This window comes from Aspergillus fijiensis (genome assembly GCF_003184825.1).
Source record: "Aspergillus fijiensis CBS 313.89 unplaced genomic scaffold BO72scaffold_45, whole genome shotgun sequence".
In the NCBI taxonomy this organism is placed as follows: domain Eukaryota; kingdom Fungi; phylum Ascomycota; class Eurotiomycetes; order Eurotiales; family Aspergillaceae; genus Aspergillus; species Aspergillus fijiensis.
Genome location: NW_024469021.1, coordinates 13,706 through 39,629, shown reverse-complemented (window position 1 = coordinate 39,629; position 25,924 = coordinate 13,706). Strand labels below are relative to the sequence as shown.

General features: G+C 51.8%; 9 protein-coding genes across 9 annotated transcripts; 4 read left to right on the top strand and 5 right to left on the bottom strand.

Moving 5' to 3' along the window:
• Window positions 1-2,260: 2,260 nt before the first annotated feature.
• On the bottom strand, window positions 2,261-6,815 carry BO72DRAFT_529879 (DNA repair ATPase SMC5). The gene is made up of 6 exons (XM_040950267.1): window positions 6,012-6,815; window positions 5,036-5,950; window positions 4,101-4,988; window positions 3,968-4,040; window positions 3,781-3,908; window positions 2,261-3,728 (listed from the first exon to the last, which is right to left on the bottom strand). The coding sequence occupies exons 1-6, from the start codon at window positions 6,687-6,689 to the stop codon at window positions 2,637-2,639; spliced, it is 3,774 nt and encodes a 1,257-aa protein (XP_040798734.1). The 5' UTR covers window positions 6,690-6,815; the 3' UTR covers window positions 2,261-2,636.
• Window positions 6,816-7,109: 294 nt separating this feature from the next.
• On the top strand, window positions 7,110-7,482 carry BO72DRAFT_460992 (uncharacterized protein; the record flags this gene model as incomplete). The annotated part of the gene is made up of 2 exons (XM_040946496.1): window positions 7,110-7,226; window positions 7,291-7,482. The coding sequence occupies 2 exons, from the start codon at window positions 7,110-7,112 to the stop codon at window positions 7,480-7,482; spliced, it is 309 nt and encodes a 102-aa protein (XP_040798733.1).
• BO72DRAFT_192366 (uncharacterized protein) lies at window positions 7,359-8,093 on the top strand. The gene is made up of 2 exons (XM_040939542.1): window positions 7,359-7,686; window positions 7,746-8,093. The coding sequence occupies exons 1-2, from the start codon at window positions 7,597-7,599 to the stop codon at window positions 7,998-8,000; spliced, it is 345 nt and encodes a 114-aa protein (XP_040798732.1). The 5' UTR covers window positions 7,359-7,596; the 3' UTR covers window positions 8,001-8,093.
• Window positions 8,038-12,173, bottom strand: BO72DRAFT_487971 (lipase family protein). The gene is made up of 2 exons (XM_040948012.1): window positions 11,415-12,173; window positions 8,038-11,363 (listed from the first exon to the last, which is right to left on the bottom strand). Exons 1-2 carry the CDS (start codon window positions 11,772-11,774, stop codon window positions 8,187-8,189), a joined length of 3,537 nt encoding a protein of 1,178 aa, XP_040798731.1. The 5' UTR covers window positions 11,775-12,173; the 3' UTR covers window positions 8,038-8,186.
• Window positions 12,174-12,194: 21 nt separating this feature from the next.
• On the bottom strand, window positions 12,195-13,610 carry BO72DRAFT_479259 (uncharacterized protein; the record flags this gene model as incomplete). Its single annotated transcript, XM_040947565.1, has 9 exons — window positions 12,195-12,228; window positions 12,268-12,376; window positions 12,406-12,570; window positions 12,659-12,749; window positions 12,806-13,045; window positions 13,123-13,263; window positions 13,319-13,351; window positions 13,437-13,499; window positions 13,539-13,610. Coding segments are annotated over 9 exons (948 nt in total), but the record flags the coding sequence as incomplete, so codon positions are not given.
• Window positions 13,611-14,751: 1,141 nt separating this feature from the next.
• On the top strand, window positions 14,752-19,031 carry BO72DRAFT_409575 (putative MFS transporter). The gene is made up of 9 exons (XM_040942408.1): window positions 14,752-15,059; window positions 15,137-15,421; window positions 15,501-15,601; window positions 15,657-15,804; window positions 15,857-16,887; window positions 17,349-17,486; window positions 17,552-17,597; window positions 17,679-18,483; window positions 18,546-19,031. Exons 2-9 carry the CDS (start codon window positions 15,226-15,228, stop codon window positions 18,940-18,942), a joined length of 2,862 nt encoding a protein of 953 aa, XP_040798729.1. The 5' UTR covers window positions 14,752-15,059; window positions 15,137-15,225; the 3' UTR covers window positions 18,943-19,031.
• Window positions 19,032-19,529: 498 nt separating this feature from the next.
• On the top strand, window positions 19,530-21,876 carry BO72DRAFT_529874 (uncharacterized protein). The gene is made up of 2 exons (XM_040950266.1): window positions 19,530-19,769; window positions 19,879-21,876. Exons 1-2 carry the CDS (start codon window positions 19,687-19,689, stop codon window positions 21,419-21,421), a joined length of 1,626 nt encoding a protein of 541 aa, XP_040798728.1. The 5' UTR covers window positions 19,530-19,686; the 3' UTR covers window positions 21,422-21,876.
• Window positions 21,877-22,115: 239 nt separating this feature from the next.
• Window positions 22,116-23,845, bottom strand: BO72DRAFT_450374 (nascent polypeptide-associated complex subunit family protein). The gene is made up of 3 exons (XM_040945243.1): window positions 23,398-23,845; window positions 22,744-22,917; window positions 22,116-22,678 (listed from the first exon to the last, which is right to left on the bottom strand). Exons 1-3 carry the CDS (start codon window positions 23,441-23,443, stop codon window positions 22,434-22,436), a joined length of 465 nt encoding a protein of 154 aa, XP_040798727.1. The 5' UTR covers window positions 23,444-23,845; the 3' UTR covers window positions 22,116-22,433.
• A 590-nt stretch (window positions 23,846-24,435) lies between these two features.
• BO72DRAFT_450373 (putative short-chain dehydrogenase/reductase family protein) lies at window positions 24,436-25,921 on the bottom strand. The gene is made up of 2 exons (XM_040945242.1): window positions 25,510-25,921; window positions 24,436-25,438 (listed from the first exon to the last, which is right to left on the bottom strand). The coding sequence occupies exons 1-2, from the start codon at window positions 25,688-25,690 to the stop codon at window positions 24,594-24,596; spliced, it is 1,026 nt and encodes a 341-aa protein (XP_040798726.1). The 5' UTR covers window positions 25,691-25,921; the 3' UTR covers window positions 24,436-24,593.
• Between the last annotated feature and the right edge of the window lie 3 nt (window positions 25,922-25,924).

Genomic DNA, 25,924 nt, shown 5'->3' with positions numbered 1-25,924 from the left:
CGGGCGAGATTGGGATCAATATGCGGGGGCAAGGGGGTGGTAGGGGGGGGTTTTGCTTCCAAATTACTCGACCTACGTCCCGTTTTGTCTTTGCTTGTTTTCTACGAAGTTATCTGCATACTATCGCTATGTAGATACTCTGCACCATTGTTATAGGTAAATTGGCTGGTTGTTTGTTGGGTTGGTTGTGATTGTTTACTACTCTTGAGTACTGTAGTGATAGTAATAGTAGTCATTGTTGCATCTATGTAAGTAGTAGTAGCAGTAGTGTTTCTTCATCATCTGCCTCCGCCCTTTGTTTGCTTCTTCTGTTTTGCCGACACTGCTTGTTTTTGTTTTACCTCATGCCTATGACCGTCTCATTGATGTGTATTACTTAAACCGCCTTTTACATTGGTGATTGATCCACTCCACGCATGCATGCATGCAGAGTGAGAAACACAAGTTCAGATTGAGATTTTGGATCACCGCAGCGGAAATTCCCGACAACTTTCTGACGGGAACCCACAGCTGGGATTTGTCAATCTTATGAGGTGTGTATGCAGAAGGGAAAAGAAAAAAAAAAACGAAGAAATCAGGTTGAAAAGCGCCGGAACCAGAAAGCCCTTCAGGTGTAGTGTCTGTACTTGTGCTGTAGGTAAGGTAAGAAGAGAGGATTGGAAATGCTTGGACGGTTCCAGTTGGATGATGCGGGGAAAAAGACAGTGGATGGGCGATCAGATCACCAACCTATCATCCCCGGATGATCATCCTTGGGCCTGCTTGCTGTGTCTTTTTTTTTTTTTTTTTTTCCTTTTATCTTTGCTTGATCTTGCCTGGGACTTGGTCACTGTAATGACTCTATGAGTAGTCATCGGATTGGCTAGCTAACAATTTGTACTAGAACCGAGCTATCACATCCAAATCCTTATTAACTGGACAACTGAAATGTAGTGTGTTGAGGGGAAGGGTTTGAGAAAGTAGATCATAACCTTTCATCGTCGAATATCATGCAATGTAACTGCGCGGTGATCACTAAAACTCCGTCTGTTGTTGTTGTTGTCGTCGTCGTCCAGTCCAGTCCAGTCTTCCACCCACTTTGTCACCATACCTTCTGGGCCGAATGGACACTTTGGAGGACAATTTGGTTTATACTACCCATGCAATTGCCGTGTTTGCTATCCGAGCAAGTTTTGTCGCGGTATGCAACAAGCAGCAACCAAAAAAAGTCCCAATCTGATGCGCCGGGAGGGAGGCGATCAGGCTGGATGTGGGATGGCCGATCTTTGCTGACGGTCTTATGCGAGTTCTTTTTCTTCTGGATGCTGTTCACCGGATGATCGATTGGGAGATGTTGAGCGAGAGGATATGATAATCATGATGTAGTTGTGCATCGCGACGGATTGATTTCGTTCAGTCTGGGCTGTGCCAATCCTGTTCTCTGTATTGACATATCTTGTCATTGGTGGGTACTGGCTTTGTCATGCGTATACCGTGCAGGGAGGTAGGTAGGTACTATAACTCGGGGATATACTCACAGTATACGGAGTACATCCGCCGAATAACAGCCGTCTTGCGGCTCATTGAAAAGACCGGGTTAGGTTGACATGTGTATTGGGTGAACACAGCCTTAAGATTGACAAGAAACAGCAATCTAGAGTTCTCTATGAATTGACGCAATCGATAAAAGGATAAGTAAGAAAGGCATGTCCACAACGTGCATTTTCTTTCTTCTTTTCATGGCGCATGCGGTCACACCTGTGCAGTGGCATGTATATACACCTGCCAATATACAGGGATAACCCTGCTGCTCAACCGGACCGGTTTGAAAAGTGCTCTATGGAAAACCTAGAATTTCAAATCCTTTCCCCTATCATTGTTCATTTGTGTTCTGTGTGCGCAGGGAGAGTATATCCTTTCCCATCTTGATATCGGGGGGGGGGAGCACCTCCCATGTGAACTCCAAGAGGACACAACAAAATTGTGACTGTACCGAGTCTGAAGCAACTAGAGTATTTCTATGGATTGGCGAGGATCCGTCGGATAGTAAAGCGGTAGCTGATAGTCTCAACCATTCCTGAAAATATCAAGGAGGGGGTTAAGAGAGAAGAGAACTCACTTTGACTCGAATAAGCCTTGCCTGTTACTATGTGCTCAACCAAGGCTTTGAGTGTGAGTGTAGGGAAGGAGACTGATTACAGAAGGATATCGTCCTAGACAGCTGGTTTCTATGCCTTCATACCTTTCGACCGCACTAAAGCATGTATAGATTTGACAGGTTGGCAGCGCTCAGAATCTATGATGTAGATAGCGAGCTTACATCTCTGTGATCAAGCTCCTCCTAATTTCCCTAGGCGAAGAAGAAACTCTTTGAGGGTAACTGTATTGTGGTTTTGCAAAAGACAACAACAATGCAATGTCTCATTCGGGATCCCCACCATTCCCTATGTTTTATCATGTACATCCGAAAACATAAAGCAAGATTGGCACCTGCAAGAAAATTCATCATGACCCTCTTCCCGGCGTCGTAACTTTAACCTATCCAAACCAAACAAAGGTATCACAAGCGAGTCGAACTCCTGCAAGAAACGATGTGAAAGAGAACTCCTATCCAAAGATACGCGCGAGACGGAGGACGAGGTAATGTCTCAGATCATTCAACCGTATACTCCGACGTCCCCGTTGCTTCGGACACCGTCGATCGCCCTTCCCTTGCCCTTACTACGGCCGGCCACGGCTCTCATCTTGTTAATCGCCTCGCCGAAGCTAAGGACGTTGTAGTCTTCAGGCATGTGCTCTCCGCTGTAGATGCAAAGAACCCGCATGCCAGGCTTGTAGGTCAATCCGCTCAGAAGCTTGGGGGTAATCAGGAAGTACTGACCGCCGCCGCCGCTTTCAGACGGAGCGCAGGCGATGTCGACCAGGCGCCCGTGGACCATGCGCTCGTTCCGCGGGTCCATACCCTGGTTGATCTCGTCGACAACGCGGAACGGCGAGGCGGACAGCGACTGGAGCGCCATGAGGTAGAAGATCGTGCTGACAGCGCGTTCGCCGCCGGACTGCCGGTGGGCATCCAGCAGGGACAGATTCTCGTGCTCGCGGAACTTCACGTGGATCTGGATCGACCACTGGTCGAAGTCCGTGTCGGCAGCCTCGCCGTTGGGGCCGGTTTCCTCCTCGGCCTTGTCCAGGGTGACCTGACCGGCACAGCCAATGCGAGCAAAGGAGTCGGAGAAGGCATCGCTGATGCTCTTGATGATGCGGTCGAGTTTGGGCTCCCACTTGCCGCGGATCTCGTTAATCGCGTGGTTGTAGTCCGCCATTTTGTTGTCGAAATCGGAGAGCTTGCTGCGCAGCTTGTCGATTTGACGAGCCCGTTCCTCGAACTCCTTGATCACGCCGCTGTTGCCTCCGTGGGTGAGCTCGAGGCGCGCCTTCTCGGCATCAATGTCCGCATCGAGCTGATCGGTGGTGTGGTTGGCCAGAGTAGGGATAAATTCAGCCAGATCGGGTTGTCTGCTAGCATTTGCAAGGATCTTTTGCGCTTCCTTGTATAGCTTCTTCATTCGCTCCGTGGTGTCCTTGATTTGCTGCTGGGCAGCCTTCACTTCGTCGCGCTTTGCATTCAGCCTCTCCTGGTGCTGCACGTTACGTGCTCTAAGAGCCTCGAGATCGGAGATGCCTTCGATGTGACGAATCTTGATTTTGATGAGTTCCTCGTGTAGTCGATGGAGAACATTGACCGCAGTCTGCTGCTTATTAGCAATGCTGTGCATTTTCGAGGGCTGTCCCGAGACTTACCGCATATTCGATGGCAGCCTCGGCTTTTTTGATCGATATTTGGGCTTGTTGGTTGCGAATTCCCTTAACCCTCGATCTCACCTCATCAATCATTGCCTGGATCTCCCTCTGTTTGCGTTCCTCCTGGTCTTTTTTCAATCAAATTAGCATCCTAACCAGTACCAATCTCGCATAGCTCTATGCTTACTGATTCTCTCCGGAATTGCTCTCCAGTTTGTAAGTGCCGTTTGCTTCTCGCCTTTCTCCTGCTCGAGTTGTCTCTGTATGGGGTCAAAATCAGCACTGAAGGTAGTGGCACAACGCATGAAGTTCCTGCTTACCCTCTCGTTATCGATATCTTCATATCGTTTACCCAGCTGAGCGAGTCTGGCTCTATCACCATTCATCCTCTCCTGCAGCTCGCTGGCCTCATCTTCGAGTGCTTTGATCCTCCTCACTATGTCTTCCTTCACAGACTCATCCACCGGCTGTGAAGTCCATATTTTTGCGGGTTTGACCGGTCTCACTCGAGTAGAAGTTGCACTGGGACCATACTCCCGTCGCCGGACCACAGCATAAGTCTGCTTCCCGGCCACCCAGGAGCTTATGGGTCCATCTTGCAGCTGCGTGAACTCCTCATCACTGATATCCCGAAGACTTATAGGTGTTTGGTGCAAGCGATTCTCACTACAAAGCATAGCTACCACAGGCTCGGGTCCGCTCAGGAAATCTCTGGCCCATCCATCAAATCCAAGATCTCTCATTTGCTGATCGGACACGGATGGGCGAAGACTATCTAAGGGGGCAGAGCAGGTACGAATACTGATGTCTGAGAGCCTCTGCTCAACCAGAGCTTTCTGCAACGTCCTGAAGTCATTCCGGGTTTGCGTGGTGAATGCAGTGAAATCCGTGCGTTGTAGCAACGATTCGACAGCGTGGGCGTACTCAGGATCCTTGACTGAACAGGTAAGGGTTGGAGGACCGAAGACCTCTTTCTCAAACCGGCTCTGATTTTCCTGTAGCCATCGGTAAGCTTTGACAGAGTCCGCAGATATGCGTTCCAGCTTTGATTCCTGCTGGCCAGCTTGAGAATCGAGATTCCTGAGCTGTCCCTCTGCCTCCCTAATCTGATCCACTGCATGCTTGTGTGCTTCTAGAAGAGGCCGTCTTTCTTCTTTGAGTTTATTCGCCTGCGCCTCGATTTCTCTGATCTCCGTTCGTTTCTCCCGCTGTCCGATATTAGCAAGGGACCCTGGATTTGCCTTGGCGTACTTACAATTCTCTCGTTGTAGGAGTCCAGATCCAAAGCTGCAGGCTCTTCCTCTTGCAAAGAACGCCGGAGTTTGTTCAAATTCTGCTGAACCTTACTGATGTTCTGCCTGTGACTCTGCCCACTTCTCTTCTCAGCTTCGGCTTGGTCATCCAAATCCTTGAACTGCTCCTCGAACCGCTCAATCTTCGCAGCGGCAGTGGAAGCCTTTTTCTCCGCAGTTTCGAACGCCTGAGTTCTGTGCTTTATGACATCATCCAGTTTGACACAGTAGTCCTGCCTATCATTCAAGGCCCTCAAGGCAGGTTCAAGCTCTCTTTCCAGATCTGCCAATTCTTGATTCTTCGAATCCCGCTCTCTTTTCATTTCATTGAACTGCGTATGAAGCTCCGTGTACTGCGTGACCGGGCGAGCAATTTCCAGCATCTCAATCTTTCGCTTGATCTGAGCTCGCTGTCGCATCCTTTCCACATCAGCTCTCTGCATCTCTTGTCGGTCCTCAAGGTTCGCTAAAAGATCTCTATCGCCCTGATTGTCTGCCTGCAGCTTTTTCTGTTCCGCCCTCAGGGTTTTGAGGTTCTCGTGCCACTCGACCATTTCATCACCCGCCGCAGCTCTCTGTGTCGAGTTGAGGAGTTCGATGGGCGTGAGAGCAGCGAATTCGCTGACTTTGTCTTGCGGAAGGAATTGGCAAAGGTTGTCAATCTGAATGGCGAAGGACTGGGCGAGTTTCAACACTTGCTGACGGGAAGCCTGCTTCCCGTTGATCGTGAAGGAGCTTTTGTTGCCATCGCGTTTGATGGTCCGCGACACTACGGGGTTGCGACGAAAGCGCCTTCCGCCTGCAAGCTCGATCTCGATGATAGCTTCTCGACAACCGTGCTTGACAAATTCGCCAGGATCTTTGGCGCGCCCGAGGTGCTAACATGTAGAGGTTGATTAGACAAAGCAATAGGGAACGTGCAATTATAGTTGTTCGTACCTGCGGCCCCCATCCTAGTCCTAAACATATCGCACAGACAAGTGTACTTTTGCCAGTTCCATTGGGTCCGATGACCATATTCAGTTTCGGGCCCGGGAAGAACTCCGCCGATGTATAAGTGACAAAATCGGTGACTTTGATGCGAACGATGGCACCGGGTTTGTAACCTTCCGGTGTCAACTCGTTCAAACCGGCAGGTTGCGATTCATTTGCGCTGGTCTCGGGAGATTGGGTGCCATCCGCGCCGCCGGCCTGAGTGGGATCTGGTACGCTGTCGTCCTCATTGCCATCTCCTGGTGCCTCAGATCCGTCGGAATCATCCTCTTCTTCGCTAGCAGTGTCCCCTGATCCTCCTTGACTCTGTCGAGCGGTTTGCGTGCTCGATTTGGAGCGCTGGCTCGTATTCGAGTTTCGGGGGTCCGGTTTTACGGTAGCTGAGCCCGAGGAGGATGATTCGTCCCTCGACTCGTCATCGCCTGATTCACTGGCAGAGCGTCCAGATTCCTCATCAGGCTGATCATTATCATCGGTGCTTATTCTGCGGCGCTTGTTCGGGGTTGAGGATCGAGGGTTTGAATTGTTAGGAGCCGACCCGGAGGAAGAGGATGATGCATCGTCGCTATCATCTTCCTCCTCCGACCGGGTGCGACGGCGAGGAACGGACCGTCCGGAGGGCATTTTTGATCAATGGCGAGCACGCCGTGCGATTACCACCAGCGCATTTGGAGGAGGGAGAGAAGGGGAAAAGAGAAGCTTTGATTGTTGACACCGCCTTGGGTGATATGGGAACGGTGATAAAGAAAGATATGGGGCCACGCGGGCGGACGCGACGCGAGTTGGAGGGGAACAAAGAAACTCTGGACCTGCCGGGCACCCGCCCATCTGGCCCCGTTTGGGGTTAGCGCCGACTTTTGACACCCTTCCGCCGGTCGGGGACTTCGGAGCTCTTTGTTGCAAGTTATCGACTTGCTATGCTCCGCCTTCGCCCCCTCTCCTCTTCGTGATTTTGGTATTTGCGACAGCTTTGTTTCTCAATCGACGCTGAAGTCAATCTCACTTCCCACTACCGTAAGACGTGGAAGTGCTCCAACCTTCAAGATGTTTCGCATGCCAAAAGATATCCCACGAGCTACCCTAGCAGGCGCCGTGATTTGCATCACTATCTCCGGTACCCTTTTTGGCGCCTCGCAGAAATCCCAACATCAATTTCAACAGGTATGGGCTCTGACCCCAGTTTGATCGCGGGAAGCTCTTTGTTGATGATCTCTTTCACCCGCAGAAAGTCCAAGAACAAAAGGCACTTGAGCCGACGATCGATGAGCGAATCACCGGGCTCAGAGGTATGCGAGAAAACCTGATGGCCAAAAAGGAACTCGTGGAGAAGCAGCTTCAGAATCTGGAGGCTAGAATCGAAGAAAGAACCCAGAACCAATTCAGTGAGCCGAAGAAGGAGCCGCCGCACAACAAGTGAAGGATTGAGTCTGAAAGAATGCGAGCTCAAAAAGATAATGCCACCGCCCAATGTCTTGGTTGGTTCGATTACTGCTTGCTAGCCTTATGCGATGGACTGGCATTCAAGTGACGAATGTCCGGGCGATTGATCGTCACCTTATGCGGAGCCCTATGGCGTAAGGTCCAGCTGCGCTGTATTTTCCCTTACGTCGAGGGCGGTGCGGTAAGCAAAATTCGCCTGGCCTCTGTTGGTGACTTCAGAGCTGTCTTAACCATACTAAGACATACGTGAACGAACAGTCTCCAAATAAGACTGGATCACGTTCGAGAAGAGATGCTCTGACTGGGTATCGAACGCGAGATGAACTTCAGAGACCAACATCAGACCAGCTATTAATCGTATCGTTCAATGAATACAAGTCGAGCCATGTGATCCTTGTATCCAGTATCGGCTCTCATGCCATGGGTGGCACTATCAGGGCTACTCTTGGGCATGCTACGAGAGAGCCGCGAATATTGTGCGAGCTGAACATTTGAAGCGGCGATATCTTGAGGATTGCATGGTTTATTCCAAAATTAGCATTCGACTGTATATGATCACTCTTCTCCGTCCACTACCTATTCAAGAACCACGAAGACTAAATGGAACCGGTATTTCGAGGCTCCATAAATACATGATCATATAAGCATCACTTTATGTTGTAGGCATGAAGTCAAAACAAATCACTCATCCAAAATTCCACGGGCAAGTGCAGCAAGGCTCGCTTCATATCTTGCTGGATTGTGGTCACTAAACATTCCTGAGCCAAACCTGAGTTCTCCAAAAGAGGCTTCAACATCTCGAACGAATATCAATTGTGCTCTGGTTGCAGGCCGACCTAACACTGGATGGCCATCACTGCTCACTTCAGATGTGAAAGCGTTTCGCTGCAAAACCCTCATTGTTTCCACCAAAAATACCTCACCGGGTGGTAGCAGTTTGGGCGCGCTCATTTCCTCACGAAGCGTCTTCAATGTATTCCATGCCCACGCATCTTCTCCTACGCCATGACCGGCGTGTGTGAGGATAGGCGGCTCGTTGACGTAGAACTTGTTCACAATACTTTGCCTGAAGCCTTCCCAAACTCGAAATCCCACATGAGAGCGAGCGCCAGAGATGTCACCCTTGAACGCCACAGCTACTGTATGCATATCATGCAAAATGCCGAGCGAGAGACAAGGAACCACATCTTGACCATTAACAATGGTAGTGATCAATCCCCGCGTTGCGCGACGCAGGAAAGGCGACATTGTCGCGGGAGGACCGTATGCATAGACATGGATAGGCCGGCCGGGGGGCACAAAGAAGGCTTTGCCAAAGGATTGATCATCGCTATCAGATGAACCCGAGTTCGTGGTCTGATAGGAAGTGGTTGTGAACGATGCCCCAAAAGCATCACTGCTGGGTTCGGAAATCATTGTTGCAAGGAGTGCAGCAACGCCTCCCCCGAGCGAATGTCCACACAGTACCAGCCCATACTCTGGAAATTCCTCTAGTGCAGCTCTGATCGTCAACATGACTCGGCCTCCTCCTCCCATCAGAAGACGCTTGGCCGAAGCGTGCATTCCTTTGTGGACTTTCCAATTCCTACCTTGCCACTCAAGGTCATCGTACTCGCAAGTCATGTCGGTCAGAATATCTTCGAAACCCCATGTCCCTCGCAGAGTCAGAACAACTGCTTTCGATTCATGGTCAAGGAAAAGGTAGTGTACTAAAGGAATACCGCTTTCCGTTTCCCCTGCGGCGTTAGTTCCACCCGCAGAGTCGACGAAGGAGGACAAGAGGATCGTGGAAGCCGGCAAGCCTGTGTGATCAGAGAAATCACTATGTTCCGGGCTAGATACCTCTTCGGTGGGTAGAGCACTAGTCAGGCGCGGAACACCCATGACCTTCAAGGCATGCGATCCATATGAAGCCGAGGAGAATCTGCAAAAACGTCTGATGTTCTGCACAAAGTGCTTTGCAGGGAAGATGCCGGGCACGGTACCATCCCGGTTCAAGCTTTGAAGTGCTTCTATATCATCATAAGCACTTTTCCGAGGACGATGGGCGAGTAGAAGTGATGTTTCAGACCCCGCTGTGGCAAGAGAATATATGCTCGGGGATGATGCTCGAGTGCGATGGTACAACATAGAGGAGCTGGGACGGCCATCCTTATTAATGTAGATGGTCGCATCACTTTCCGACCTGGTCAGTGACAGAGAACTGCTACTACGCACATGGGTTCTTCTTGTGACAGGGGACCCGGGTCGTGTGTTTGGTGGTTCTTGAGCATAGATCTTCGTCTGGTTAACAAGAGATTCCTCTGACTTTTCGCGCACGGCGTAATACTCCGTTCTTGAATTGCCTGTGTGGCTACCCTCGCGGGCTTCAGGACGGCCCGTCTTTGGAAAAGCCGCGGGTTTCACACGATGCTCTTGCAACGGGGTTCTGGGCAAACCTCTGTTTGCTACAGGTGATGATGGTCCGCGTTTTGGTGATGTCGCTGCTGCTTCGTGAGCCCCGCTGCGGTCGGATTTGGTGGTACTCTGTTGTGCTGCTGTCTTTCGCGCGTTCGCTGCTCCCTTTAGAGGTCTCCCTTGTGGAATTGCGTTTTCGGACGATGGTGGGGGCTTTACTTTCTCTGCAGATAGTTTCGTGGATGGGCGCTTGCCAATATCCTTTTTACCAATATTGCTAGACTTGACCCTTTGCGCTCCTTTCGCGGGAGAAGACTTCACAGGACTATCTTTAAATGTGGCTGCTCGCTTATTGAGAGACGAAGGGTCTGGATTCCCGCGATCAAGCTTGACAGGATTCGGGTTGACACTTCGAGTTTTACTGATAGTGGGATCCTCTGAGCGATCCTCGGGTGAAAGCTGCTCTGTGGTCATCAGCCTATCGTTTGATGGGTCGTCAAGACTGTTTCCTATTGTGGCGAAGGACGGATCCCCGAGGTTTCGATGCGACCGGGAAAGTTCCCATTCGTCACTCACCTGCCATGCCATGCTGTCTTGATGACTGGCTGGTCTCACATCGGCATTGTTAGACCTGGTGAAGGCGGTCCTGAATACCATCGTATGTTTAGGAAGCTGACCCTGGCTAGAAGATCTGGAGAGGTTACCATCATGGTGTCTCTCCTCGATCATCATTGTACCTGGTGGAGCAGCTATTTCTCCAATGTCATCATCAAATACTTCAACCGTAATAGTCCTGGCATGCACCATGTCGGTTCTTATAGAAGCACGGCAACCTTGAGGCAATTGTCTCATGATGTACAAGCGGATATCATCATCGAAGATTTGATGTGAGTTCTCCGTGGGAAGAGAGAAGTGGGACCTTTCTGCGGAATCAATGATGCTTGCTGGTCGCTGTACAGCATCGAAAACTTCTTCATCGTTCCCAGTACTCATGAATGATGAGCGATTTGTCTCGTCACGCGGTTCATCAATAGCAGCCCTCGGCTGTTCCATTTGATGTGTACTAACAACATCTGCTCTCACGCCATTGTCCAGGATAACCACGTCCCATACGGATTCCACACCCCCGATTCCACGTGCATGCCGTTCTGTGTTCTTTCGGCCCCAGCGCTGGAGCAGTGCAAATCCAACACAGCCAACCAATAGATCTGCGACACCAATTCTTCCGGCTCGAAGTTCGGTCCCGAATTCGGAATCGTTGAGGTCTCGGAGCTCGCTCCGGAAGAGGGTTACAATTGCAGCAATAGCTCTAGACGATTCAGTAGAGCCAAGGGTTGCATCTAATGTGGAGAGTAGTGACTGAGACATGTTGGCTGCTGATGAGAGTGTAGCTGAGGAGAATTGAAACGAGGCAGCGGCGAAAAAAGATGCCGAGGTTATTGTGGAATGCAAAGTAGCCAGCTAAATCGAATGTCAGCCTGATAAAGATAAAACACGGCAAGGACGACGTACGCTCCGTTCGAGTAATGACTCTGCTTCTGCCTTGCCATACTCTCCGCTGCTCCTGATGACAACATCGCGCCCAGCCCTTGTCAAAATCCCCTCTAGTATTGCTCTGCTGAGCTCCAGCCCGGTCAATGTCGTAGTTCTCGCACCATCTATTGCAGCGCCTCCGACAAATGACCCAATTCGAAGAGATAATGAAGTCGACTGAGTCATGAATGATACCATAGAGGCAAGCGGCCTCGGAAGGAGAGGCAAGCCGGACGTAGCTGGAACGTGGCGGGTGTCATTCTCACGACCGACTTGCTCGTATGCCTGCTCGATATCATCCCGTTTCCATGCTTTCCGGAGACTGAAGAGTCTAGACATCTCAACCCATCAGAATCGCAGTCGAATTGACCCGCTTTGACCGATGTGCCGTGAATTTCGTTTCAGCCATGGGCAAAAAGTCGAATATGTTGGGGTGAGAAAGAGAGAAAGTCGCGCCGCAGTTGTCGCAGGAACTCAAAGTTTAACAGGGGTTTTTTCTGGTCAAACAGAACATCGAATGTTGCGCTGGGGGAGGGGTTCCTGGTTGATGAAAAAGCCAGAATTGCGACCTGGAATTGGGCGCAAGTGGCGACTGAAGGAAGCAATCATGGATAGAACCAATCACTTCCTAAGGGGTCATGCCGGCAATAGGTTGACATGTGATCCTCCGGCTCTTCCTGTTAGCGCAACACCGGTCCAGTAGGTACGGTTGGTACCTTGATCTAATCAGTCTTCGCAAACTCTCTTCAAGTAAACACACTTCATTGTTCCACCTGGTCTGTTTCCATTCAAGAAATAATAGTGAGACTACGATTGACTTTCTTACATCATAGCGTGCCTGTCCCCCGGATACACTACCTTTCGGATCCTGTCGCGGTAGCGTTCCGTCACAGACCGAAACCCCAATAGCCCCATGTTTTGCCAAACATCCGCCAAGAGCCCTCTGATAACGATCTTTCTTCCCATCGACACTTCTTCCCATCGACACTTAGCCCATAATTGACTGGGATAATAGATTGCCTTGCTCCTAGACGGAGTGCTTTGATGACAAAGAGAACTGTTGGCTTGTCCCAGACTACATCAACCACCTCGGGAAGTACCTCCAGAGAGCCGAATGCGGCATCAACTTGTCGGCCTACCGGTAGGCAGCGATGATTAGCGTAGGGATCCCATGTGATATTGAGACATGCTATCTCCATGATCGGAAACGACCATGCCATCACAGCCCGCCTCCACGGCAGGCTTTGCATCACCCACATGCTGAATTCCCTTCAGGAGCAGCGGTCCGTCCCAATTCTTCCCAAGAAAACCAAGCTGATCCCAAGTGTGTGGGGCACTGAGAATATCTGCGAGCTCCATTATCTCGATACGCCCAGAATGTCTTCTTCGATTCTCCAGCCAGATTCCTTCTCAAATTTGGCGCGGAATACTGGGTCGGTGAAGCCGATCTCGTTCCTCATTCCCTTGATGAATGGGACATAGGCATTGTCCACGTCAGCTGGTCGCCAAGGGAGCGACCGGGTGTCCAGAGTGATTATAAGGATGCTGAAGCCGTTGTCCTTTGCACGTGTCAACGAGGAGGTTGTTATGTCATCCACTGGCCAGTACAGCTGAAACCATCACTTGCCGTCAGCATTGGCTTTCGTCTCGTCTTCAATCGAGCTGCTGCTGGCTGTGCTAAATGTACACGGGACCCAATCTTCCCACATGCCTCTGCAGGTCCTATCTCCTTGTCTTCATAGACTATGGATTGCAAACCAACAGACGTCACAAGAAGAGGATTGGAATATTTCTCTACAGAAAGATCTGAGATATGCTGGTTTTCCATCTATAAGAAATGAGCAACCTGCATATGATCACAGATAGGTGAATCCTCAGCCCGCCTGCGTCAGCATTTCGGGGACTTCAATGCGATACTATTTCCCCAATTCGGCTTTTCAGCTGCGCGGGAATAGACCTAACATCATTCATTGAAGAAACGCCAGCCGATTGCTGTCTGACCATTCTGGCTTTTTCTCGTGCTCCACCCGCAATATAGTTGAAGCCACGGACTCCCAGGGCTGTCTTTGCTTACTCTTCAAGTTGACGAGGATCTATGGCGACGGCAGGAGTGACGCCTGATGTGGCTCCTTGGGAGTAGATCTCGGGCTGGTAGATCCTATGAGTTTGAGACATGTTGGGCCACGGCTATGGTATGATTCAGCCTGAGTTGCTCATATTGACCTAACCTGGGATCTTCAACTATTTCATCGTGTGCATGAAATGACAAGAGAGCAGACATAATGCTGAATACCTCGATATTACAAGATGATCCTTGACGTCATGTCAACTTGATATCAATCGCGCGCAGAAGTTACTGACCCGTTTGCTTCGATACGTATTCTCGCTCGTTTCAACAAGCTTTACCGATCTTTACGAAAGTTCAACTAGTCACGTCCAAATTGAGGAACCTCTCGTACGACTATAAATCATCTGATAAACTATTCGATTGCCATCCACACTTCTCAGAGCGTCATTTGATGATGACTCTCGGGTTCACTCTTTGAATGTCGTCTTTTCACCACAGGCCGATCAGTATCTGGTCCATGCAACTGGGAGTGTACATTCCGCATCAACTCAAAGCTTGAAGGCACTAGATCGACACAAATATCAGAAACAGTGGGTACGCAGTCAGGATCAGCTCAGAAGCCCGCGCGATGATACTTGGCTGTAGGAGTGACAGCAACTTCATCACTAGAGGTCGCTGGAATTCGAAAAGAATGACAGCTAAGGAGTCTCCAGTGCCGCTGCTTGAAGCAGTGACCACTCTAATCTCTTATCTACGGCATTTGATCAAGTGTAGAAATCGATGCAGTGGTATCCCCGTGCAACGTTCGTATAAAGCAAGCCGATGACCAGTTTCTCTAGTTACATGCTCTGGATCAGGCTGGCATTGTCTTACTCACACTCTGAATGCTAATATTTGGGTGAGAGTCTTGTCAACGATTCGCATTACAGGGCGCTTGACAAGGCAGTGCTTGCGTATCAACAGCTTGGCTAGAGGTTGTGGCGGCTTGTAGCTCCTACAAGTACGTGGTTTTTTTTTTCGCATAGATCATGGTGCTCTTATCCTCCTTGGGACAGGGATGAGTGGAAAGTCGATTGTTCGAGCGCATCACAGTGACGTTCTCACTAGTGATTGACGAGTGCAGATCTGATCATCTGCAACAGATCATTAGTCTATCATGCAGGTTCTGACTATTGCATCCTTGCATTGCCAAGAATGTTGGCCCGTGTTGTGAGCCATGGAGCTGGTGCAAATCGCCATCCATTTTAAGTTTTGTTCAAGGACGATCCAGCTCAGGGTCTTTTAAGACGCATCACCAACAACGCCCACCCAACAATACAAACTCGTCCATGCTATTGATTTCATGCGACTATCTCATGGCAAAAGGACACTTTCATAAGTCTTCTCAATGAACCATCCCAATCTGTTCACCTGAACTGCAGAAGAAAAAAGGGAAAGAATTATCGGGTCTAGATCCTTGGCGATCCTTGGCCACTGCAATTAGAAATCTCTCAATTTTTCTAGGGCACTTTTTACCTCCTCTCACTTGCAGCGTAGTAGGTGTGACGGCTGTCAGTGTACGTGGTCTCCTGCCTTCTCTGATACCTGAGTTGCGATACCCTCGACTGTATTCTGATACATGGTGCTGTTATAGATTACCCCACGGGGAAGTTCATCTGAGCGCCCAGACACACCTGCGGGGATCCCAGCCGAGGCAGCCATCAATCACCACCACCACCTCCCATGGATTACAACAGAGAGCCCAAGGCAGACGCCGAAGCACGACCTCCCACACGGGCTTCGTTGGGCGTAGATGGCGATGATAGATCGGACTTATCTTTGTCAGACGAAAAAGGGGCACGCCACTTGATATGGAAAATAGACATCCACATCATCCCCTTCGTTGTGCTTCTGTACTTGTTCAGCTTTTTGGATCGAGGTGGGTCTATCCCATGCAGTTGATATCTTTCACCAGGCTCGCTGGCGGTCTAAAAGCTGTTGCTAATGCGATCCAACAGTTAACATTGGCAATGCCCGCTTGTATGGCATGGAAGAAGATCTAGGCCTAGTGGGCAATCAGTATCAGGTCGCAGTATCCATTCTGTTTGTTACCTACTGCGTACGCTCCCATTGAGACCAGTTAGTCAGACGCAACCACTGACATCTATTCGAAGCTGTTCGAAGTCCCGTCCAACTTGGTGATCAAGAAGCTCAGGCCCTCGCGGTACATTGCCTCAATCTCAATCATCTGGGGCATTCTAGCTACCTTGACGGGTATCACGCAGAGTTATGGCGGTTTGATCGCCTGCCGTGTACTTCTAGGTCAGTCTAATGCGCTCGCTTCTCGTCTCAACTCTCATGCTCATGTCATTAGGTGTTGTTGAGGCTGGGCTCTTTCCGGGATTGATGACTTATCTCACGCTGTTCTACAGCAAGCGGGAGATCGCACTCCGGACTGGTTATTTATTCAGCAGCGCCGCAGCCGCTGGTGCCTTCGGGGGTCTTCTTGCGTACGGCATTGGCTTCATGGATGGCGTCGCGGGGCTGCGGGGCTGGCGATGGATCATGATCATCGAAGGGATTCCCACCGTCATCCTGGGTATTTTGACCTGGTTCTTTCTCGCCGACGAGCCTGATACAGCGTACTATCTCACTGACGACGAGAAAGCCATGGTCGTCCGTCTGCGTCGTCGCCATGTCGGCCAGACTCCGTCCGCGCAGAAGTTTCACTGGGCGGATGTGAAGGAGGGCGCGTTGGACTGGAGGATCTACGCATTCTGCATTGCCCAATTTGGAGTCGACACGATGCTCTACGGCTACAGCACTTTTCTGCCCACGATCATCAAAGGAATGGGCAAGTGGTCCACTGCTGAAGTTCAGGCACTGACCATTCCGTGCTATGCGCTTGGCGCCATTGTATACCTACTGGTCGCCTGGATCAGCGATCGGACCCAGCGCCGTGGGATCTTCGTCTGCATCTTCGCTGTGATCTCTGTTGTCGGGTACGGGGTCTTGATCTCCGACTCATCATCCGGGGTACATTACTTCGGCGCACTGCTTATCGCCCTGGGGCTATATGTGACCGTGGGGCTGCCGCTTGCATGGCTACCGACCACGCTGCCGCGATATGGGAAGCGGACGTTTGCGACGGGTCTGCAGCTGACGTTTGGAAACATCAGTGGCGTCATGTCCCCTTTCCTGTACAAAACCGAGGAAGCACCGCGCTATGTGCGCGGCAATGCGGTCACGCTCGCTCTGGTTGGCTTTGCTGGTGTGGTCTATGGGCTCATGTGGTGGTACTACCACTGCAAGAATCAGCGAAGACAACAGGGCTTGGAAGACGACAAGGTTGCGGGCATGACTGATGAAGCCATTGAAGAGCTAGGAGACAAGAGTCCTCGTTTTGTTTATAGCACTTGACCGATACCATGTAATCTTACTTATCTATCGAAGGTACATATCATTCGGAGTTTGACCCACTAGTAGAGAAACATAATGAATATCAAATGAAGAACTGGTCTCGGCGGTGATAGAACGGACTTCTTGGCGGGTCCGCTCGTCGATCTTGCGAGAACCCAGCCCGGCGGTTGCTGCATGCGCTGGTTTCACTTGTTACAACACAGCCTCAGGCGTACCTTTAATTCCCAGGGAGGCTTGCGACGGCCATGCTTCGCGGTCTATCTCTTGGGACATTGCTTGTCCCATTCATAATCGTCATCATTAGCAACCATGACGGTTTGTTCACTATCGAAAGATGGCTCGATCCCGGGGATGGCCCATTCTTCTTGGCTTCGTCACTTCATTCTAGTCAGAACACCTTGCTTCAATTACCACGATATCTCCTTGGTCTTCTGAGTACAACTGAGCAATCTCAGAATGACGATTGGAATATTCTCCATCACTTGGGGGGTAATGGACCCTGGATCGAGAAGCGTGGCGGTGTACACTACTCGCAAAGCTTTGGGCCCGACCTCGATGGATGCGTCATTGACCAGGTGCACATGGTATCAATCCCTCCTTATATACGCATTCGAGTCATCTTATACAAGGTCGGTTAACCTCTGACTAGATGTCACGCCACGGGGCGCGGTACCCGACGCGATCAGCCGGAGGCCGTACGTTTGTTCCCGCCATAGCTACAGTACTCACTGCAGTCAGTATACGCTGACAACAGCAACACCAACGACCATTCAAAGGCCACATTGCGCTCCTCAAACGCATCCGGGACGCCAACGTCAAACTGAATGGGAGCCTATCATTCCTCAACAACTGGACCTATTTCACCGACGACCCATCCACCGATTTCGACCAATTGACCACCACAGGTCCCTACGCCGGCACTCTCCAAAGCCACACCACAGGCCTCCACTTCTCCGCCCGCTACAAACACCTGCTGACCAGCAACCGGTCGTCGCGACTCAAGCTCTGGGCCAGCGACTGCAACCGCGTCATCCAGACCGCCCAACACTTCGCATCCGGGCTTTTCGGGTCACCGTCAGCGTCGTCCTCCCCTCCAGGCTGGCAAGCAGAACCTTCCGCAAAAGCCACCCTCGAAGTCATCCCCGAGACCTTCGACCGCGGCGCGGACACCCTCACCCCGGGGGACACCTGCCTCCGATACCTCGAGGACCCCGACCGCGGCCATGACTACGGGATCCAGATGCTCGCGCGGTTCCAGCAAGCCTACATCCCCGCGATCGCGGAGCGACTGTTGCTCACCACGCAGGCAAATAATCCCGCGCTCGGGCCGTTGAGCAACGGCGAAGTCTACAGTATGCAGGAGATGTGCGGGTTCGAGACGCTGGTGCGCGGGTCGAGTCCCTGGTGCGCGGTGTTCACGCGCGAGGACTGGGAGAATTTCGAGTATGCGCGCGACGTGCTGCACTATTATCGCGCGGGGCCCGGAAACCCCTACGCTGGGGCGATGGGGTGGCTTTGGCTGAATGCTACGACGGGACTTCTAAGGCAAGGGCCCGGTGCTGGGACCTTGTTCTTTAGTTTGTGAGTTGGGCACTTGTGAAAGTGGAAGACCTGGCTGGAAAATTGACTTCCGAGTGAATTAGTGTGCATGATGGAGATATCGCGCCCTTTCTGACGGCGTTGGAGATCATGGCTGATCCGAAGTATGATCCGGTGCTCCCGGTTACTCATATGGTGTCGGATCGGGTCTGGCGCACTTCATCGGTAATGCCCATGGGTGGCCGGGTCGTCCTGGAGCGGATGACCTGCTCGTCCGGGGGTGAGGGTGCACATGGCGATGCTGGGCGTACCTTCCTACGAGTGGTTATCAATGAGAAGGTAACGCCGCTGCCATACTGTAAATCCGGGCCAGGGCTGTCTTGTCCTTTGGGGGATTTTGTGGGTTATGTTGACAGGAGGCGGTTGGAGGTAGGAGACTTCGGCACTGTTTGCGGTCTCGCTGGGGATCCTGGACAGATTACTTTCCTGTGGCAAGACTAGATGTATAATTTGCTTGATGGTAATGGGTGCAGCTTCTGGCCAATAACATACCATATGCGTTGTGGTTGAGGTCCTGAAATTTGTAGTATAGGCAGAGTCACTGCGTTTCGGGATATTGTCATGAGTATCGATCCAACAATTGATTAGTCGAATCACTTTTTAAGGCTTATTGCTCTTATGCATGATGGAGACTGTAAAAATCGTCACAATCATCCTCGAGATTGGCGAGGCATCATTGGCCTTCAATTGTGAGACGGAACGTCTTAAAAGCATTCCTTCATAAAGAGGAAGCAGATCACAGACTCGACGAAAAATATGTCATTGGCACAAGAATCTCGACAGCACCTCCCAACTGTCAAACAAAACGCCCAAGAACAATCCACAGAGAGACCCCATATTCTTAATCTAAGCCAAATGACAAACTTCGCACTTACAAATACGTAAAACAAGCTGTCCAATTCATACCCAATCTACGCTCTCCAATCTACATACCAAGACCGTCCCCCCTCACGTGACGGTATCCCGGCTAACACGACTGTTTATGGGGCGGCGGAAACCCCAAAACTTTTGGGCTGGTGGTTATCCAAGCTTCATCACTCCACTTCCATCAAACCACCCCGTTCTCCAGCCCTGTTTTCTATTTGCACATCCTTCTTTCTCAGCGATTGCATTGACCGCCATAACTCTGGCCTCTTTCTTCCAAGTTACGAAAAAGCGCATTTCGAAAAATTTCCCCGTGTCAGCATGGAATATCACTTTGTCCCCCCGGAGGAGCGTGCAAGAAATGAGAAGGGCGAGCTTTTACCCTGGGGTTATGTTTACAAGGAGTAAGTGGGAACCAGCGCACATCCTTGCCGGGGAGGTTCCCTCACAGATACATGGAATCCTTCTGGGGGATCATGAAAAGCAAGCGATGCTAATTAGGAACTCTCACAGCGAATCCCGCAATCCACGCCGCGCCCCCGAGGAATCAGGCCCATTCGGCAAGCGCCGCAACGCCCGGTACGAACACACACGGTCGCGCACCCGCACCGGCACGCCGGCGGCCAAGCGCGAGAACCCCAACGTAACGGAGTTCGGGCGCCTGTTCGCGGCCCAGCAGGAGGACGAGAAGGTGCACAGCCACACGCTACCGAAATCCGCGTCGGCGTCGAACGTGGAGAGCCTGCGCAAGCAGCAACAGCAGCAACAGCAACAACAACAACAACAGCAGCAGCAGCAGCAGCAACAAGAAGCGGAGAAGGTCGCGACGGAGTGCATCCTGTACGGGTACAAGAGCAAGGACGGGGAGTGGAAGGTGCTGGACAAGTACGAGCGGATCTCGCAGGGGTTTATCTGCGAGGACTACCCGCGGACGGATCCGCACGCGCCGACGGGGTTCTCGCAGCTGCTGAGCGGCGGGGACGTGGTGATCCGGACGGGGCTGTCGGCGGATGCGAACCGGAAGTCGAAGCGCTACGCGGGCGGGTACCACTGGATCAAAGTCACGTTCGACTCGACGACGGCGGCGGACCGCGCGTGTTTCTTCTCGCCGCAGGAGATCGACGGGCACCTGGTGTTCTGTGAGCTGTACCATGGCCGCGGCCCCGCGGAGGATGCGCCCATCGTGGCCGGGTCGGCGGAGGCGCTGCGCGTGCAGCAGTCCAAGGCGCCCCGCACGCTGACGACCTCGCATTCCACCGCGTTCCTGCCCACGGGCTCCGACAAGGAGCGCCAGACCTTGCCCCGGTCGTTTGCCTTCGGCAACCTGTCCTCCTCGGTGCCGGCGGATCTGATGGCTGAGGAAGGGGACTCGATGGACTCCACGCCGACGGCTAGCTCGACCACAGCCATGGGGCTCGAGCAGCCGCCGACAGGTAGCAGCTTTCCTCTGCTGCAGCAGCAGCAGCGCTCCGTCACCACCACCCCCTCCGCTGCGCCACCACCCAAACCCGAATCCGACTTCATGACCCATATCCCCACGGTGCGGCGGACGAAACTGCGGCCGTTGACCGAGGCCCTCCCGCCGCAGCCCACCTTGACGGAACGGGTGCTGCGCTCCATCCCCATCCTCAGCTGGTTCACGGGCGATATCGTGGGCGACGGCCCGCAACTGCGCGAGGACGGCGCCTTCGACTATGACAAGTCCAACACCTACTGGCGGTTCTGGTACATGATCGACCAATTCATTGGCTCAGACATCTGCGGCCTGAAGGAAGAGTCGTCGGAGGCAGCTGTCGCAACGTCCGCCACAGCGGCCGCCGCAGCAACGACCACGGCCACTGCATCTCCCGCAGCGCAATCCCATCAACCACCACAACAACAATTACACCACCGCTCTGCGTTCCCAGATAAAGGCCCCCTCTTCTCGCGAACACCGCTGGAAGCCATCGAGAACCCCAACGATGATACCACCACCACAACAAAAGCCCTCCAATACTCCGGCTCCTCGATGGGGCTGAAGGAATTGGACCCCCGCCGCCCGTTCTCCTGGGATTGAGATGATGTCGATGTTGACTCGTAGCTAGAAAACTGGAAGAAGACAGACAGACACACGGGCCCAGACTAGCTGGTGGCAACTGCGCAAGCAAAAACACCATATCTATCCTGTACTATAAACCCTCTCTCATGTCTGTGCCAACCAACGGTGGTTGCTCAAACGTCTTGATATCTCTACATCGAGAGCAAACAAGGGAGAAAAGTAAAAAGTCTGGTCTCAAGTTGCATTCATATCTCCCCGCCTAGTCTTCTTCTTCTTTGCTCGTCTTCTCTGTTGAGGAACTTTCCATTTCTACTTGCATTTTTGTGGTTGTAGTGTTTGATGAGTGAAAAAAGGGCGTTATGGATCTTTTGCTTGCTTGCACTTATTTACGCGCGTGGAGAGGAGGGGCTAAATGCATAGGCACATGGATTTTTTGCGTATAGACAGACTACTAGGTAATGAAAGGACGTCTGCATATATTCGGCAAAGAGGATTCTCCTGCTGAGAGAACCTATGTAGGTTGACTAGCTGGCTGACGTAGAGCCAACACTACCGGTAACATCTATGTAATGCAGGTGCAACCCTTACAATGCTGTACACTCGGATCGACTGCCGATCTATAGCTTGAGCCATAATACTCACGAGTAACTTACCCAAAACAGATACAGACTGCAATACATGAAAAGCCAACCACCGAAATTGACCACCAGTATTCTCAATACATCCCACAGACGCAGTTTTGATTCTGTTTCAATGGTAAATTTGACCCCGAACAAATCAGGACCTCAACCTAGATTTTTTTCCGAAATGGTAAAAGACAAGATCTCGAAAATCCCGCAAACTAAAAGAAACTCCAGCTTCTTGAAGAGGGGGTAGTAAGTAGTAGTACTGATAGAATGCAGATCGTCCCTTCACGGGGACCGACACACACGCATAGAGGTTCAGAGAGGTGCCTTCGCCAGACACCAACCCACACACGTGACAAAAATAAACAACAGAAGTAATATTCGTTATATTAGAATCTCAAATTTTACTCGACGTTGCTCTCGAAGTTCTCGCCCTCGACGAGGTCGGGGATGTCATCCTCCTCATCGTCCTTCTTGCCCTCGGCGCCCTGGGCCTTCTGCATGTTCTGGTAGCTCTCGGCGAGCTTGCGGAGGGAGGCCAGGCTGTCGGGGCCGAGCTGGTTCAGGATACCGGGGACGAGCTCGGTGAGCTCCTTCTCCTCGCCGTTACCGTAGAGGGCGAAGGTGTTGGAGGGGACGGAGGCGTGGACTGTTTGGGAGACAGGAGTTTAGTATTGGTTTGTAGTGGTGAGCAGCAAAGAAAGAGAAAATTACCCTTGGGGGCACCGAAGTGGATGACGTTGCCGTCCTCCTTGAACATGTTGACCTCCTCGATGGCCTGGATGGGCTGGACGTTCATCTTCTTCAGGGTGGCCTGGAGCTTCTTGTCATCGGCACCGGAGGACTTGTGGACCTTCTTGACCTTGCGGCGGGGAGTACCCTTGCCTCTGTTTTGGGGGGGACAAGGTTAGCGATGGTTCGATCGATAGTGATATTTGTCATGTGTGAGAAGAGGGGGAGGGGTCGAAATTGCGGGCTGAATTTTGGCGGTGGGGCGGGCGCGCTTCATTCTGCATGTTGAAGGAACAGGATGAATGGTTGAACGGTGCTCTGGGTGCACAAGAGACATTGAAATTGCTTGAAGGTGTTTGGAGATACGTACCCTACCAAGCGCAGAAGAGAGATATGTCAGCAAACACTTATCCATTGAGAAAACATTAGGTAATTTGAAGATCCAAAAAGGATTGGGGTAGAACGCAAGTCGCGCGAGTCTTTTCTCATGCAGAGGACTTGCGATGGTCAAGGAGCTCTACGTTGGCGAGGAAAAGCCATAGCAGCTGGGAGCTGGCCTTCAACATGACGAGGGAGGGGAGGGGCATCGGGGTCGACGGGGAAAATTATGACAGAAGATTCAAAAAAGGCACATACCAATCCGCACGCTAGCCTGCATCCGAGCCAACTTTGCCTGATCCATTGTGAAGGTAATTGAGTGGTCGTTCGAACCTGAACCTAGAAGCGAAAATCAAAGAAGACTTGTCAGAGATGTACGTTCGGTAAGATTCGTGGAATTTGTGCGGTGGAGGTCTTGGGAATAGTGGTGGTGGTTTGGTGGTAGTGGTAGTAGTGGTGGTGATGGAAGTGGGTGGAGAGGTCAGGTGAGAGCGACGTGACACTTTTCTCGGTCGGGTGGGATAAAAGGGAAAATTGGGTTTCTTCGTTAAAGTCACGGACCAAATGGGCGACGAGCAAGAATTCTGGTGATAAGGCTGGCAAAAACAGAGGAGAGAGGGGGGGGAGGGCCTACCGAAGATGATGATGAATGGTGCTGAGGGAGAAGAGGAGAAGGAGTGGAAGTGGGAGGAACAACGAGGTGGTGGTGAACGCAAGCAGCAGCAACCGTTGCTGATGATGCGCCGGGCGGGTTTGTGTGGGGAGCAACGCCGACACGGCGAGACCACCGCGCCCCTCGCTAAGAGTCGCATGGCCCTCTACACTACGCATAGCTCCTAAAGCTTCTACAATGATGGTTATGGTTACATGCTACATCCTCAATGGTTTGGATCTGCTACTATCATCGTGATCGGAGATCTGCCATGGTGGTGGTTGTGGGCGAAAAACTCGATGAGGGAGTTTAGAGAGGCTCCTCGGCTAAACCCTAACGATCGCCCGCTGCCCACGGCTAGTAAACCATTTGGCGATCGGTGTCACGGATCGAACGCATAGCGCAGTACTGGGTCCATGGCAGCTCGTCGGCGCACTTAGTATTGGCAGAACTTCTGCATTGAATGGAATGATCATCTAAACAACTGTATTGAGCTAAGATGTAGCCAGTGGTGGCTAATTACTTGTATCAGGGACCCTGGGTATTCACCTCCCGAGCCCCGGCATCTCATTCCTATTCGGGTAATCTGATGTTCCCGCGCCCGCCGGCCCCTTCCCAATGGTCTCAATGAGGTACCGGCATGACGTAGCATCACTATTTGATATACTTCGTGACTTTATTCCTACAATCACATATTTACAATCAAGTTCACAAGAGCTATTGATGAAGATCTCTGCCCATCAGAAACGCTATGCTACAATGCGAAAAGTCATCAGTCACGGAAGGCAATAATCAGAGGGAATCAGCTCCTCTCAGCAATCTGCTGTTCTGTCCACTCCCACAGACGCCTCCCCATCTTCACGTCCTTGGCATACGGATTTCCACTGGCATGGACGCCAATAGGCACATAGTAAGCGCCGTTAACCAGCGTTTCCCGCTTCGCTCCCGCAGCCCACAGCTGGTTCAGCGCCCCCGTGCGCAGGGACCGACAGAATCCACTCTTGATGGCCTTCAGCCCCAGATTGAAGACAGGATTCCTCTGCATCGTATGCTCGTATAGGTCACTAGCCACCACGCCCGGGTGCACCGCGACGGAGAGAATCTCCGGATACCGGCGGGCCAACTCGGCCGCAAAGAGGATGTTCGCCGCCTTGGATGCACAGTATCGAACCATGCCTGAAGTCTCTGCCAGAGCGGACGAGGAAGTCATGACCTCGAATGAGGGGCTGCCCGCGTTGGCAGCCGAGCTCAGAGACACGACGCGGACGTCCGGAGAAAGCGCCACGGTCTTCTGCATGATCGGTAGCAGCAGGGTGGTGAGCAGGAAGTGTCCGATGTGATTCGTACCCATATGCAGCTCGAATCCGGCCTCGGTGAATTTGGTCGGGTTGTTCATCGTGCCCGCGTTGAGGATCAGGGTGTCCAGACGGTCGCAGTCCGCACGGAAGCGCTCGGCCGCGGCGCGGATCGATTTCAGTGATCCCAGGTCGAGGGGTAGGTATCTGATGTCGACTGCGGATGGGAGGCTCTCCCGGATCGAGGCAATGGCATCCTGAGCTTTGGACTCATTACGCGCGGCGAGGTAGATGCGGGATGGATTGTGTTGGGCGAGTTGGACGATGGTTTCCTTTCCGAGGCCAGTGTTGCCTATCCCAAGTGGTGAAGATTAGCATGCACCCCTAACATTGATGATTGATGGAGACAAAAATGGAAAATACCTCCTGTAACAAGAATGACCTTCCCCGAGAGGTCAACAATGTCCCGCTGAGGTTGGAATGACCACCCCAGGAGACCGAACGAGAGTTCGTTCAGCGTAGGGCCAAAATTATGATAGTACTCCGAGGGGCGTTGCAATGCGCCCCAAGTGGCCCTGTGGGACGATGAGATAGAAGCTGACATCTTGAGAATCCTACAAGAATACAGCTTGAGGGGAATGGAGTATGAGTTCCGAGCTTCTCTCAGTCGCAGGTTCAGGAGACGCCCAAAAAGTCGCCTCCGGAAAGCACGGGCGCGGCCAGATTGTGGTACGGGAAGCCATGTCGTCCAATCGGAGTATATGTCATATTCGACATCCCAATGCGATTCGGGAGATTCGACTGTAGTATGTGATGCGACGAAGGCGGGGCGGGGGGG